The 12,203-nt window shown below is 40.7% G+C and overlaps 1 protein-coding gene across 1 annotated transcript in view; it reads right to left on the bottom strand.

Annotated features, from left to right (window-relative positions):
- Positions 1 to 11,934, bottom strand: part of CPAMD8 (C3 and PZP like, alpha-2-macroglobulin domain containing 8) — a 65,463-nt gene extending 53,529 nt beyond the window's left edge. The window contains exons 1-14 of the mRNA XM_025210315.1: positions 11,868 to 11,934; positions 11,213 to 11,364; positions 10,760 to 10,932; positions 9,119 to 9,141; positions 5,972 to 6,137; positions 5,759 to 5,811; positions 4,827 to 4,844; positions 3,996 to 4,050; positions 3,733 to 3,846; positions 3,115 to 3,199; positions 1,874 to 1,982; positions 1,208 to 1,435; positions 879 to 1,049; positions 357 to 485 (exon numbers count right to left, since the gene is read on the bottom strand). Of these exons, the coding sequence (XP_025066100.1) occupies positions 357 to 485; positions 879 to 1,049; positions 1,208 to 1,435; positions 1,874 to 1,982; positions 3,115 to 3,199; positions 3,733 to 3,846; positions 3,996 to 4,050; positions 4,827 to 4,844; positions 5,759 to 5,811; positions 5,972 to 6,137; positions 9,119 to 9,141; positions 10,760 to 10,787 (1,179 nt within the window). The 5' untranslated portion in view covers positions 10,788 to 10,932; positions 11,213 to 11,364; positions 11,868 to 11,934. The remainder of the gene's footprint in view (positions 1 to 356; positions 486 to 878; positions 1,050 to 1,207; positions 1,436 to 1,873; positions 1,983 to 3,114; positions 3,200 to 3,732; positions 3,847 to 3,995; positions 4,051 to 4,826; positions 4,845 to 5,758; positions 5,812 to 5,971; positions 6,138 to 9,118; positions 9,142 to 10,759; positions 10,933 to 11,212; positions 11,365 to 11,867) is intronic.
- Positions 11,935 to 12,203: the final 269 nt, after the last annotated feature.

Here is a 12,203-nt window from a genome sequence, read left to right as displayed (position 1 = left end):
GCGGTTCTCAGGAGCTGCTCTAATTAAAGTGCCCACGGCATCTCGTGTATTCAGTGTCCCATGCTTCAAAATGGTGGTAGAGGCACTTTAACTAAAGCTCATTTGACTAGAGTGTGCTTCGGCAGACTCAATTAATTGAGTCTGCTCTGACACGTTCTAATTAGCATTGCGCACATGTATAGATGCCCTAAGGTGTTTCACAGTTCATATCTAGGGACGATTCAAAGACAAACTAAGCTTTTATCCATATGTAAAATGGATACAATCATAGGCCACAGGCCCAAAAGATGGAGATGAATCAAAATATTTCATCAGAACAACAGGCATCACCATAATGAAACATGTAGCTACCTTACCTGGAAAGGTTTATTTGGTGCTTGGAGCTGGATGTGGCACTTACTAGGTGAGTACCAGCTGCTTATAGACAAGTAGTTTGGCAGATACTGATCCCCTGCAGGTTTTCCATCAATTGCTGTCACTTTAGTCTTAAAGAAAGATGCATCTGAACGTTATCCACAGATAGAAAGCTGGGCGTCTGTCCCTCACACCTCTTTGCCTCCACCCATACTCCATCCACTATTCCCACCACATTGTTAACTTAATACTGAGATGATGCTCTCCAGGTTTCTACTTAGACATTTAATACTTACTCCTCCCTGAGGGACTGGATTTGGCCTGCCTACTTAGCAGACAGTTCTATCTATGATTATCAGTCCTCCAGGCAACAGGGAATTAGATAAAAAAAAAACTCATGCAAAGCTAAAAGCTTCCCACTGTCAGTGACTGATTTACCATTTTTAGCACCAATTCATACAGTGCACATTTGACAAGATTAGCTGTATTAAAGCCCATTAATCCAATAAAGAGCTTCCACCCACCTCCAGCCAGACGTATTGGGCAGCTGTAGGAATGGAGGGGATTTCAAACTCTACCAAGCCATTGCTGGACATCAGCTCACTTGTGTAAACGTTGTCCTTTGGCGTTAGCTCAGCTTTGATTCGGACTGTGACACCGCCAGCTGGGCTCCCGTCAGGGTAAGTGATTTCTACCTAAATGGCCATTTTATTAATAAAACAAGCTATTTCACATTATTGGCAATTCCGAACAGATACAACTCAGCAGAAGTATCAGCACCAGATGCGGCACATATGGATAAGTTGTTCACATAGCTCAGAATTAGCCACCCCTCAGTGTCCCACTGTCTTACCTTCCCTTTGTAGGGCAAGCCAGGTTTGAACTGTTTCCTTGTATCCTTGGTATACTTGATGTCAATCAGCTGTTTCTGAACCGGTGTCGAGTCATCAAATGTGACCTGCTTGCTTCCATCAGAGCTAGTTACTGTGGCCCAGATGCTGACAGTGCCTCGAAAGTGCTCTGGGACATCAGCTGGCATCATGTCTTTCACACATATGTCGAAAACAGCAGAACCATCAATCTACCAGTCAGGCCAGGGAAGGAAATGTTATTTGGCATATGCTTTGAGAAGATGGGTCTTGCTTTGGGGAGTGGTGTGAGAGGGGAATTTCTGTTTTATTTCAAAAGGGTGCAGTAAAGGAAGGAAACATTCTCTAAGGGGAAAAAAACACCCAGCAATGCTTTTTACGTTTTTTTCACTCGTAGTCTGATCTAGCACTGCTTCAGCTCCTGTCACTCCTGTTTCTCCCACCAATATTCTCTAAATACACCTCCCCCAAGTACTAACACAGATAACATGCAAAAGGCTCCACCATTGGGAGCAAAGTTTTAGGTCCTAGGTAGTATATTCAGACACAGATACTGCACCAACCACTGAAGTTAATGGGAGTTTTAGTACTGGCTTCAGTGACTGCAGATCAGACCCTTGTAGAGCAGCAGGTTTAATGATCCCCCTCACCTCAGTGGTTTTGAGGACGGGGTGTCCAACTTCATGCCTGTAGTACCCCACTCCATTTATAGTCATATTGACTGTTAACTTTCCTGTCACTGGTTTTCCAAATGTGTATCTGAAACAGGAGAAGCAAATGATGAAAACCTGCTGGCTGTCCCTTTTCCATTTCTCTGGCTAAACTGATGCTGGACTTACATATCCAGAAAACAAAAGAGAAAAGCCACAACAGGCTATTTCCAACTGGCAATTGTTAATATTTCTACAAACGTTTTTATGTGGGCAAGCTCCAAACCACTCATCCAAACTAAAACTAGACTGAGAACAGAAAACTCCTGTTTGAAGCTCTGCAGGTTCCTATACACAAAGGGCAACAGACTAAAGAGATTTTTGGACTCGATAGTCAGATTAGTCTCAGGCTCCATCTATTTTAAGTTTTGGGTTTTTGTTCCCAGCCAGTACAAACTTCTTCCAATTCCTTTCTTTTCTCTATTGTTAAAGCAAAATCAGAGTACAAACACCAAATACCTTGCTCAGGACAAACACGAACTTAAAAAAAAGGCACGGAAAGCATTTCTGACAAGTCTTATTCGGGAAAATGTTAAAAAACCAGAAAGTCAAACCAAGTAAAAATGCAAAAAGTAAACAAACAGAACTAGTGGAAAGTGTATTCAATACTTGAATCCTTTCTGGTTTAAGAAAGAAAGATAAAATAAATATTTTCCTACCATACAACTTTGAACTTGAAAAAATGAACTTTCAATTTGAAAATTTGTCTATGCTCAAAAATTTCCTTTCTTTTAGCCAAAAGATTTCATTACAGTGGGTACCCTGCTTGCAGTTTTAGGTCGGAACTAGACCTGTCAGTCACCTGCACCAAGAAAATGGTCTACCCCTGAAATTCCTTTCAACAACTTTCAAACTGGTCTCACTTGCACATTGTGTTAGCTGTGCTTTGAAGACTTCCTTTGAAAGACAATGATTAGTACATACAATGCTGTGGGTAGCAGATTTCATTATGACTTCTCCAAGACTGCCAACAGACATATATTTTGGATGCTGATAATTGACAACAGGGAAAACCTTTCTTGAATTTACTTCGAGAATGAATGCTATACCATGTGTAATGACTTGTCTGAATTAAAAATACAACACTCCGTGTCATCTAACAGCTTTCTCCCAAATTCACCATCCAGCAGCTGCAAAAAACTTTTCAAGTACGGGGCTGTACTAGGGGGCACATCTCCTACCTAGCATGAACAATCCCCTTTTCACAAGTCGTAAGATCTCGGATATAGCGAGGTGGGTCAATCAGGAGCTCAAACTTTGGTAGGACTACAGGGAAGACAAAAACATGAAAAAGGGTTTTTGCAATGATCTCAGAGTCCAGGACACAACAGCAGCTGTTCAGATTTGACAAGATCACTGTGTATTTAGAGCAGTGTAGATGAGATGCATTGCTGGTGCACATGTCTGAATGGACAACAAAAGCAAGGTAACTGGATCAGTCAGTGCAATAAATCAGGACTATCTCGGTAAACTGCTAGTGACAATTACCTATGAAGGAAAGGAAAACAATAACTTAAAAAACGTTAACAGCTTTTCCAAAGTACAACGAAATCTTTATTATTTATATACACGTATTGTGCCACAAGACCCTCTATTTAAATTCCTATACTACACTAAGGATATAAACAAAGGATTTCATTAAGTGTCCATTTCTTGCAGCCTATTAACTCTCAGAAGAATATGTTCTCCTTGAGTTTTGGGAGCATTTTTTCTTGGTTATGGCAACACAGCAATATTTCATAGGGTGACTTTGAATATTTTGGAATTAGGGTCCAAATGACTTGGAGTCAATAACTTACCATATTTCTGAACTTCAAAGGATTTGTTGTATGTTTGCCCTTGCATTTCAGCAAAGATGAACCATTCACCAAACACTGGTTGATCAGACAAGGGGAAACTCATATTTACAATGCCTAAGGGAAAAGAAAAGCACTGTGAGCACTGTGACTGTTCAATCCACCCTTGTAAAGGCCTATTTAATGAAACCCAGAAAGTGCAGAAAACAACATAAGCTAGCAAATATAAACAAAAACATGCGGAGCTGCAACAGGCTGGAACTTACCACAACAAAATGGCTTCAAATTGCTCCATTCTATCATGCGAGATCCCCGAGGGTCCTGAATAATGGTTTAGGACATGCGATAATAGCAGAGCAAAGGTAAATGTCACCAATACAGCCAACTCAGTTTGCAACAAACAATTTCATTTTCTGAGCCACTTACAGCTCACAAACAATTAAAAAAAATAAGTATTTGCTTGGGAATTTTAAATTTGTGCCAGCATTAAGTTGGTCAATTAACACAAATACAGGTCAGGCAATGAATCACTTCTTGTCAGAAAAAGAAAGTGAACAAAGAAAGGCGGGTTTGGGGGTCTCAATCACCTCAAAGACAATGAAAGAGGGCAGGGCATAGGGATAATCTAGTAAACCTTTCTCTTTCCATGCATTTCTAATATGTCCATTACCATAACATCTGGGAGCAAAGCTGGGATTTGTCCCTACCAAGACAACCATATTACCCTAACAAAGTGCAAAATACAAGTGTATCTGCATAGGGAGGGAGGAAGGAATGGCATGGGATGATAATATCCATAAACCCCATTGGATCTAACCAACTGTTCATTTTCCACTTGAAAGCATATTTATGGGAAAAAAATTCTGAAACAGAAGCAGAACCCAATATTCCTGTAATTACTACAGAATAATGCAATATAAATGCTTCATTAACCCCCCCAAAATAGCACCACACACACAGTAGTAATGCCATAGACTGTTGCTGGAGATGGTGACAGATATGGAAGGATATGCATTTATGACTTGCCCCCTTAGAGGCCCTGAAGACCTTGTGCTTCTGCAAAGTAATGATGCCACTCGCTAGTAGCAGATACTCACCACTACATATGCTTCAATCTGAAAGAAATAAAGAATAAAACCCCTTGTGAGACAAAGCCACATTTCTGTCTCTCACAATAAGCTGCAAAACTGGCACAAGTAACATCCACCCGAGTTTCTGGCCTCCATATGTTGGTACAGAGGAAGCACATGCTTAAGCATCCACTTGAAAGAGCAGTTTGGTCCAGGGGTGTCAATCTCACATGAGCTGGTGGGCTGGATCTAGACCGTAGGGTTTCTTGTGGCCTGGACAACCCACCGCTGGATCTGGCCTGTGCAGCTTCTTGCCAGAGCTCCCAGAACTGTTGTGCTGGAGCAGCTAACAGGCAAACAGTAACACTTCTCCCACTCCACTGCAGATTTGTATACCGAACAGCAATTGATAATTCAGCAGTGGGTAAAGGCAGGGTTGGTGTTACCTCCATGGGTGCTAGGTGTGGTGGCACAGCAGCTTGAGCAGCCACAGCAAGAAGCACTGTGGGTCAGATTCAGAGGCGAGTTGTCCAGCCAGAGAAAAGCCCTGTGGACTGCATAACCCACCTCTGCAAGCCGAATCTAGCCCACAGGCTGTAAGTTTGACATCACTAGTATAGTCAAACCGCCATTTCTTTCAAGCATCTGAAACCCCAAACCACTAGTCACCTAATTAAGGGACTGATCCTGGCTTAAAGGCACTCCCATCAGCTGCCTTACTTCACTATGGTACTTGACAGAACAATCAGAGATCCACATATGTCTTCTTTTTCATCAACAATGTGCCAAAATCAGTAACTAAACTTAAAACCACTGCTTCTAGGGAAATCAGTGCCAGAGCAGCTGAAGGTGTACGGAACAGGAACTCACTACACATTTGTATAACTACGTATGTAGGTGACAAAATCGGAAAAGCAGAAGGCATTTCACGATGGGAAAAGGAAAGCCAGTCTACCTACCTTGTCATTGATTGGTCTCAGGTCAGAAGTGACCATAAACAAGTTTATCAGCACTAAAAAGGGAGGAAAAAGGAAATTCATTAAACATCATAGCTGGTGCTGACCAGGAATTGCACTCCCAGGACCCATTCTGAAAAGAGAGTTCTGGTTGAAGAGTGCAGCAATGTTAACATCTGAACAAAGGCATAAAGAAGCTCACTGAAGCCCCTTTACCTTTCTGCTTGGGTTTGTAGACAGGTTTGTCAGTCTGGATGAATACTGATGACCCTTTGCTATCAATGGTTACTGTGGTATAGTTGTGAAAAATGTAACCTCTCTCTGTCAGGTGCCGGTTGCCCCAGACTTTTAAATGTGCTTGTCCACGAAGCCCTGAAGGCACCTAGAAAAGAGATCATGAGGTGGGGAAAAACAGGCCTTAGATGAGGCCTTTGCTTACATGGAAGATGTGAGTTATTAATGTCAAAGTCTCAGGAACAGAACCAATAGAAGCAATTTATCAGCCCTAACCAGGAGATGAAAAAGCAGTTGGAGATGAACAGAAAAGCCACCTGCTGCATCTTTGTGCAACTGTGTGAGTGACAAATAGGAAATGTAAAACGCATTATATATTTTACAAAGGGACTGAAAGCTTCAAAGGAGGTAGGGCTGTACCTGCAGCACAGCTTGAAGCTGCCCTCTTCTCTAGAGTCCCAAACAAGCCTGAGTTTCTGATCTGTATGTCAAGATCCTGCTAACTTGGAGGCCTACAATTCTATCTAATTGGGCTTAAGCATTAAACAGTGAAATCTTCCAGCAGTTTGAGATCCTCAGTCAGTTCTTAAATTACATTGAAAATGATGTGCACTGTGGTGTGTGACTTCTAGGAATGTGATAGAGCAAAGAAAGTGAGTCAATACCAATGCTGCAAGCGCGGGCAGGCACACATGCACGAGAGACCATTTATACAGAAATCTACAGAAGACACTTTCCTTATCATACAAGTTGGGGATCTGGCCTTGTGTTAAAACATCCTGGCACTCAGTGACTGGAAGAAAGGACAGGAGCATTTGAAAAGCCTGAATAAAATGGCACAATTAAATTACTTCATTTTGTCCAGTCAGAAAGATATTCCCATCGTACATGATTCCTGACACCCCAGATCTTACCTGGCTTCTCTGGCACATTTGTTTTTTTGCCAGTTCATTTGATTAATGCAGCTACACAAATAACTCCCATTACCATCAGGGGGAGAATTACAAAAACAGACTCAAGGCAGATAGTTATTCTGACCTCTGGTTATGGGCTACTGGGTGAACAAAAGTAGTTCAGTCAAGGAAGTGGGAAACTTCAGAGTGGCAGCAACTAATGCTGGACCCCAACCTTTCCCCCTTCAACAATAAAACCAGTGATTCACTACAGACTGCACCTGCTCCTAACAAGATAGGCTAAAGTACAAGATACGCCAGCATGAAAACAAATATTTTGGCAATCAAAGGAGTAAATGTAGTCTGAAAAAGGAATTTATGACAAAAGGCATGACAATTAGTGGCTGCTTAGGCCAATTATAAGAACCTTGGCCTTATCATTTTTTAAGGAATGGCATTACTGTATTTCTTGAAACACTAGGAAAACCACAGACCCCAAATTAGAAAGGAGAAAAATAAATATCAAACCCTTTCTGGAACCCAGTTCCTAGGACAGTCATATGGCAAACTTCAGAGAGGGCAAAGAAAACTCTGGAATGTACCACCAAGAGAGCAGAGAGTCGAGCAGTCATGACAGATCATCATCAAGCTAGTTAAATGTCTGTAAATCAAAGGCTTTGATTTATTTATAGGCCAATGACAACGCTGTGGATACAGCGACGGCATCTAAGCCCTTTAAATGAATATACCACAGTTCTTTCAAGGATGTGCGTCTGCTGGATCAGGAGAGTAATTACATTCATTTCATATGGTATAGCATATGAAGGAGACATTCAAGTGGGCTCAAGTGCAATAAAAATTACTACAATTCACTAGTAATCAAGATAATGTGGATTTTATTTTAGTCATGATCACATAGCTATAGTGACTAATCCAAAGAACTATCCAGACCCCATAGCTCTACAAGCTTCTTAGAAGTGATATTGTGCCAGTATTCCAGATGCATGTCACAATTTAATAACTCTAAGATTTGTTCCCCACCCTCAATCTCCCATTGGAGATAACCACCCTAAAGCAAGCCCTGCCTAAAATAATGAGATCCCATTTTTAACACACCACTTTGTCTTTCATTCTTGCTCTAGTTCATCATAGCAGCCATAAGAGACTTTAATAACAAATGGTGAATATATTAAGTACCAGATTGGTATATTCATACACCTTTTGTAGCACCAAATGCTTTGATGGTACTTCAGTAAGGATGATAAAAGCAAGCCATATTTACTTGAATTTACATCCAGTATTTTATCAAATCTGGAAAAAATTAACCAAATGTTAACATGGCAGCAAAGCAAAACTAGCTTGTAGAGATAGCCTATAAATGCCCTGATTTTCCCCTGCATGGCACTCAATATCTTCATTTTCATCTGTGTAACCTACACGTAACAGTAGTAAACTCTGATTTGACAGCATTTAGCTCCTCTAAGGCACAGGGACAAACGCAAGGTACGAAGCAAGGGAGGACTAAGCCCACAGGATATTTCAATTCTGTAGAAAATATGGACTAAGCTCTCAGCCTCCTAGAAACTGAATGAAGGTCAGTCTCCCACACATCCCTAAAACTCAGATGATCTACTTAGATAAGTTTGTAATGACTCTTTTTTTAAAAGGGCACAGAGACTTTCTGTCATGACTGTGTTAAATTAAACATGATTATTTTATTCCATCATGGATTTTCTTCAGGTATAAATGTAGTTTCCCCATGTTTCTAATATATCCAGACTTAATATGTCTGCCTTTTATTAACTCCCCTCCCCATGTGCTGAAGTATTATCAGTGTCAGAAGCTAAACCGCACAAATCTGAAATGAGTCTGTGATAGAAACACAGGACGGACAGGAACATGTTATTGTTGGAATAACTGCCAGGTGTCAAGTATTCTCTTACCATGTTTTGGGAAAACTAGTGTGGTATATGTCCTATACCCCTTGTCACATATAACCATATGCCGCACCTACAGAATACCCTAGTCATAGAACACGTTATTATGCAATCATCCATTTAAATTTCTCTTGGCCCCTGCACATACTGTTCATATAAGAGACAATCCACTCAGGCTGCACCCTGAGACATTTGTTCTACCCTAAACTGATTCTCAGTTTCTTTGGCTGCCGATTGTCTTCATCAGTCTTAAAATCCTTTCTCTGCAAACACTACATAAAAAAATCCTTGACACTTACCTTAAGCTTGATTGTCCCTTTATCTGAAAAAAGAAAGACAAAGAATTAAAGTGTGCCTTCTTCCCATACTGAAGCACCCACTTTGAAGCTAAGCTGGGTTCATACAGTCACTAACTGACAGGTCCTCGGATTGTGGTTTGATTCAGCAATTTCAATTTTTCTGTGCACTGTGCCGGGGCAAAATAAAGCTGGCCTAGCTGAGGACTTTCATATAGACTTGGGCTACTTGGGTATGCATGCTCATAACATGTTCTCATGGTAAACTGCAAGATTCTTTATGTTTAAAATGTAAAACTAAGGTCAGGATTTGGCCATGGGAAAGCTTAAAAATTCTAAAAGTATTCCATTGCCAGAACTTGGCCTTTCCCGGGGCTTAAATCACTCTCATTAGACACCTGGAGTCTATGTTTGTTGCTGGATCCTACCATAGCTAGGATTTGTTTGGCATGTGTCACCCATCGGTATAAACACCACACCCATCGGTGTGACTAGCGGTTTGCCTACTAACCTGGACCCCAGATTAAACAGTAGTGAGACAATTTCAAAGGGGGCAAGGAGAAGCATAAAACCAGAGGTAATTCCTTCTAGAAAAGAAGCCTATTTAATAGATGACTTTATCTGTGAATCATAATGTTCCCTCACTGATGAGTGATAGATTTCTGCATGTACGCTCTGTTAGTGCTAATTAAATTATTAATACAAGATATACTCCAACAAAGTTAAATGAAAATGATCCCGAGAATAAAAAAAATAAGAAAATTATTCCAGAGGCATTCAGGAACAATTTAATAACGTACTTATCATGACGTTGAAGAAGCATCAACCTGGCCGTTTACTTAATGAGTTGAGAGTAATGAATATCTTTGCCTTTGCAACTCACACCAGAAATTTGCACAAACTAAGATTATTCAAAGGGGATTCTCAAATTTGTTTAAGTTTTTAGATACAGTAGTCTAGTATTAATTTGACCACTAGAAATGAGACATCAGATTACTGTCTGCACATTTCTTACCTGCCAAGGTTAATTGTTTTTTTTAGAAGAGAATGTCTTGATATCAGCAGACTGATGAACAAAGACCTTAAACGTTATCGATGGCATACCTAAAAGGATTTAACTTTTTATCTTTATGCTAGAGGTAAGACAGGTCTTCACTTGGCATGATCAACTATTTGAGCAGGCTCCTTATAAGCAACAAAGATACTGGGAACATTCTTTTAGGGCCACCAAAATCTGGTTTTCTTCCTTTTATGCAGGCAGTCATAGCCTAGCAAATAACAGCCTCCGACAGACTTGTATTCAGATCGCTCTTCTTCATCTCAGCTCAGAAACTCTTCTGCTCAAAGCTCGACACCTCAGAGGGTAGATCCAGAGTTTTCCTTAGCTAGCATGCAGCTGTTAAGATCATAGCATTCATGCTGCTCCTGAGCTTTGCACAGGGCAGGGTTAAACATGAAGACAAAAATGACTGATTATCCACATGATAACAGCTTCCATTACTGTTAGGATTGCTGAACACCGTTTTCACCAATGTAAATGTGCCAAGCGTTAAGACACCGTGAAACACCTTGTGCCTTCCCAGATGGGATAAATGGATGTTGCCTTTATACATGAAGGGGTATCCAGCTAAAAGATTTTATCACCTCTCTTAATAAGGAAGAACATCTCCATGATGGATCTTGAAGAAGGGAGACTTGGATCAGGGTAGAATAAGGCAGGGTCTCTGATGTTTTTGGAGAGTAGTCATATTCTTCCTCATGTTCAACCACATCCTCTTATTCTACATAAAACTCCTTCAGTGGAAACATGGAGGCTTCTAAAGGTAATTGGGGTGTGAGCGTAGAACACTTGAATATCAGTGAATCAGCACATTTAAGTTCTCTCGGTATCTTTATGCTTCACATCTAAGCTCTCCCTCTATTTCTATGCCTCAAAGGTAACAGTGTTGACTGTGTCAGCCTTCATCAAAGCCAAATCAAAACCAAGTTGCCAACATTCAACCCCTATAAGCCGCTTACAAGGGAGTTTGGCTTTTGATGAAGCTGAAGAGGTCCTGCAGCACCACACCTTTTAGTTTCACATAAACTAGATCTTACCTAGGACTGCTCCATGGGCCCGTGCTACCGTTTCTCCTTTGACCACGAGTTGAATCTGGACTGTTGTTTCCTTGACTGAGTTAAAGATGGTCACGCTAATAGCTTCCTCTAAACCAGATCGGAAAACAGAAGGCGCTGCAATCAAATAACCCCTGGGAAGTAAGAGTGGAAGTGAACAGTCAGTGAGAAGAGTCACAAGCATGCTCTCCCTTCAGTCCCAAGGTTGGCAAGATGCAATGGAGCATAAATCCATTCAAAGCATTAACAGAAAGGAAAAATTAAACTATCCTATGACATGGATGCCCCTGGAAAGCCACAATGGCAATCTGACAGGAGCCTGGAATTGTGTCTCATATGTGTAAAATGCAATTGATTGCAGTCTGGCATTTGTAATCTCCACTGGCTTCATCTACTAAAGGCTAAAGCAACTGCAACACTCCATCTTGCCCCGAAGAGAGATGGGGCATCCTAAGAGCAGTGCTGCAGTCTCTTCAGAGCAAACCTTTGTATTAGAGATAAGGTCAGCTTCAGGGTAATCTATAGAACTATGGTTCACACTTTGAACATAGATTTTTTTTCAGATTTCACTAATAACTAATGTAGCTCCTCAGTAAATGTTCACTTGCAAAGATATCTGCATGGAGTTATAGCTCACCTCAGTATGCTACCCAAAGAAGTGGTTCATGTTGGTAGAGCAATCTGATGTTGCTTTAAACTGCTGCAGTGATTTACAGACAACGTGACTTTCATCTCTGACTTATAGACAGGTTAGTAAGTATCAGCAAAAAAAAAAAAAAAAAAGGTATTTTTAACTAAATATCACAGTACTTTGAAACCAGCATTATGGCCAATCAAGAGTAATACACAGCTCTTTCTCAAATGTACTGTACTGGATGTATTCACACTGATAGACTTGTGTGCAATACTGAGTAAAGCCTGTATAACTGATCAAATTCAGCTATTAATAACTGAATACCCAATTGGTATTATA

Source organism: Alligator sinensis, unplaced genomic scaffold, assembly GCF_000455745.1.
Source record: "Alligator sinensis unplaced genomic scaffold, ASM45574v1 scaffold1354_1, whole genome shotgun sequence".
Taxonomy (NCBI): Eukaryota; Metazoa; Chordata; order Crocodylia; family Alligatoridae; genus Alligator; species Alligator sinensis.
Note: the sequence above shows the minus strand (reverse complement) of the source record. Positions and strands in the feature narration are given on the sequence as shown.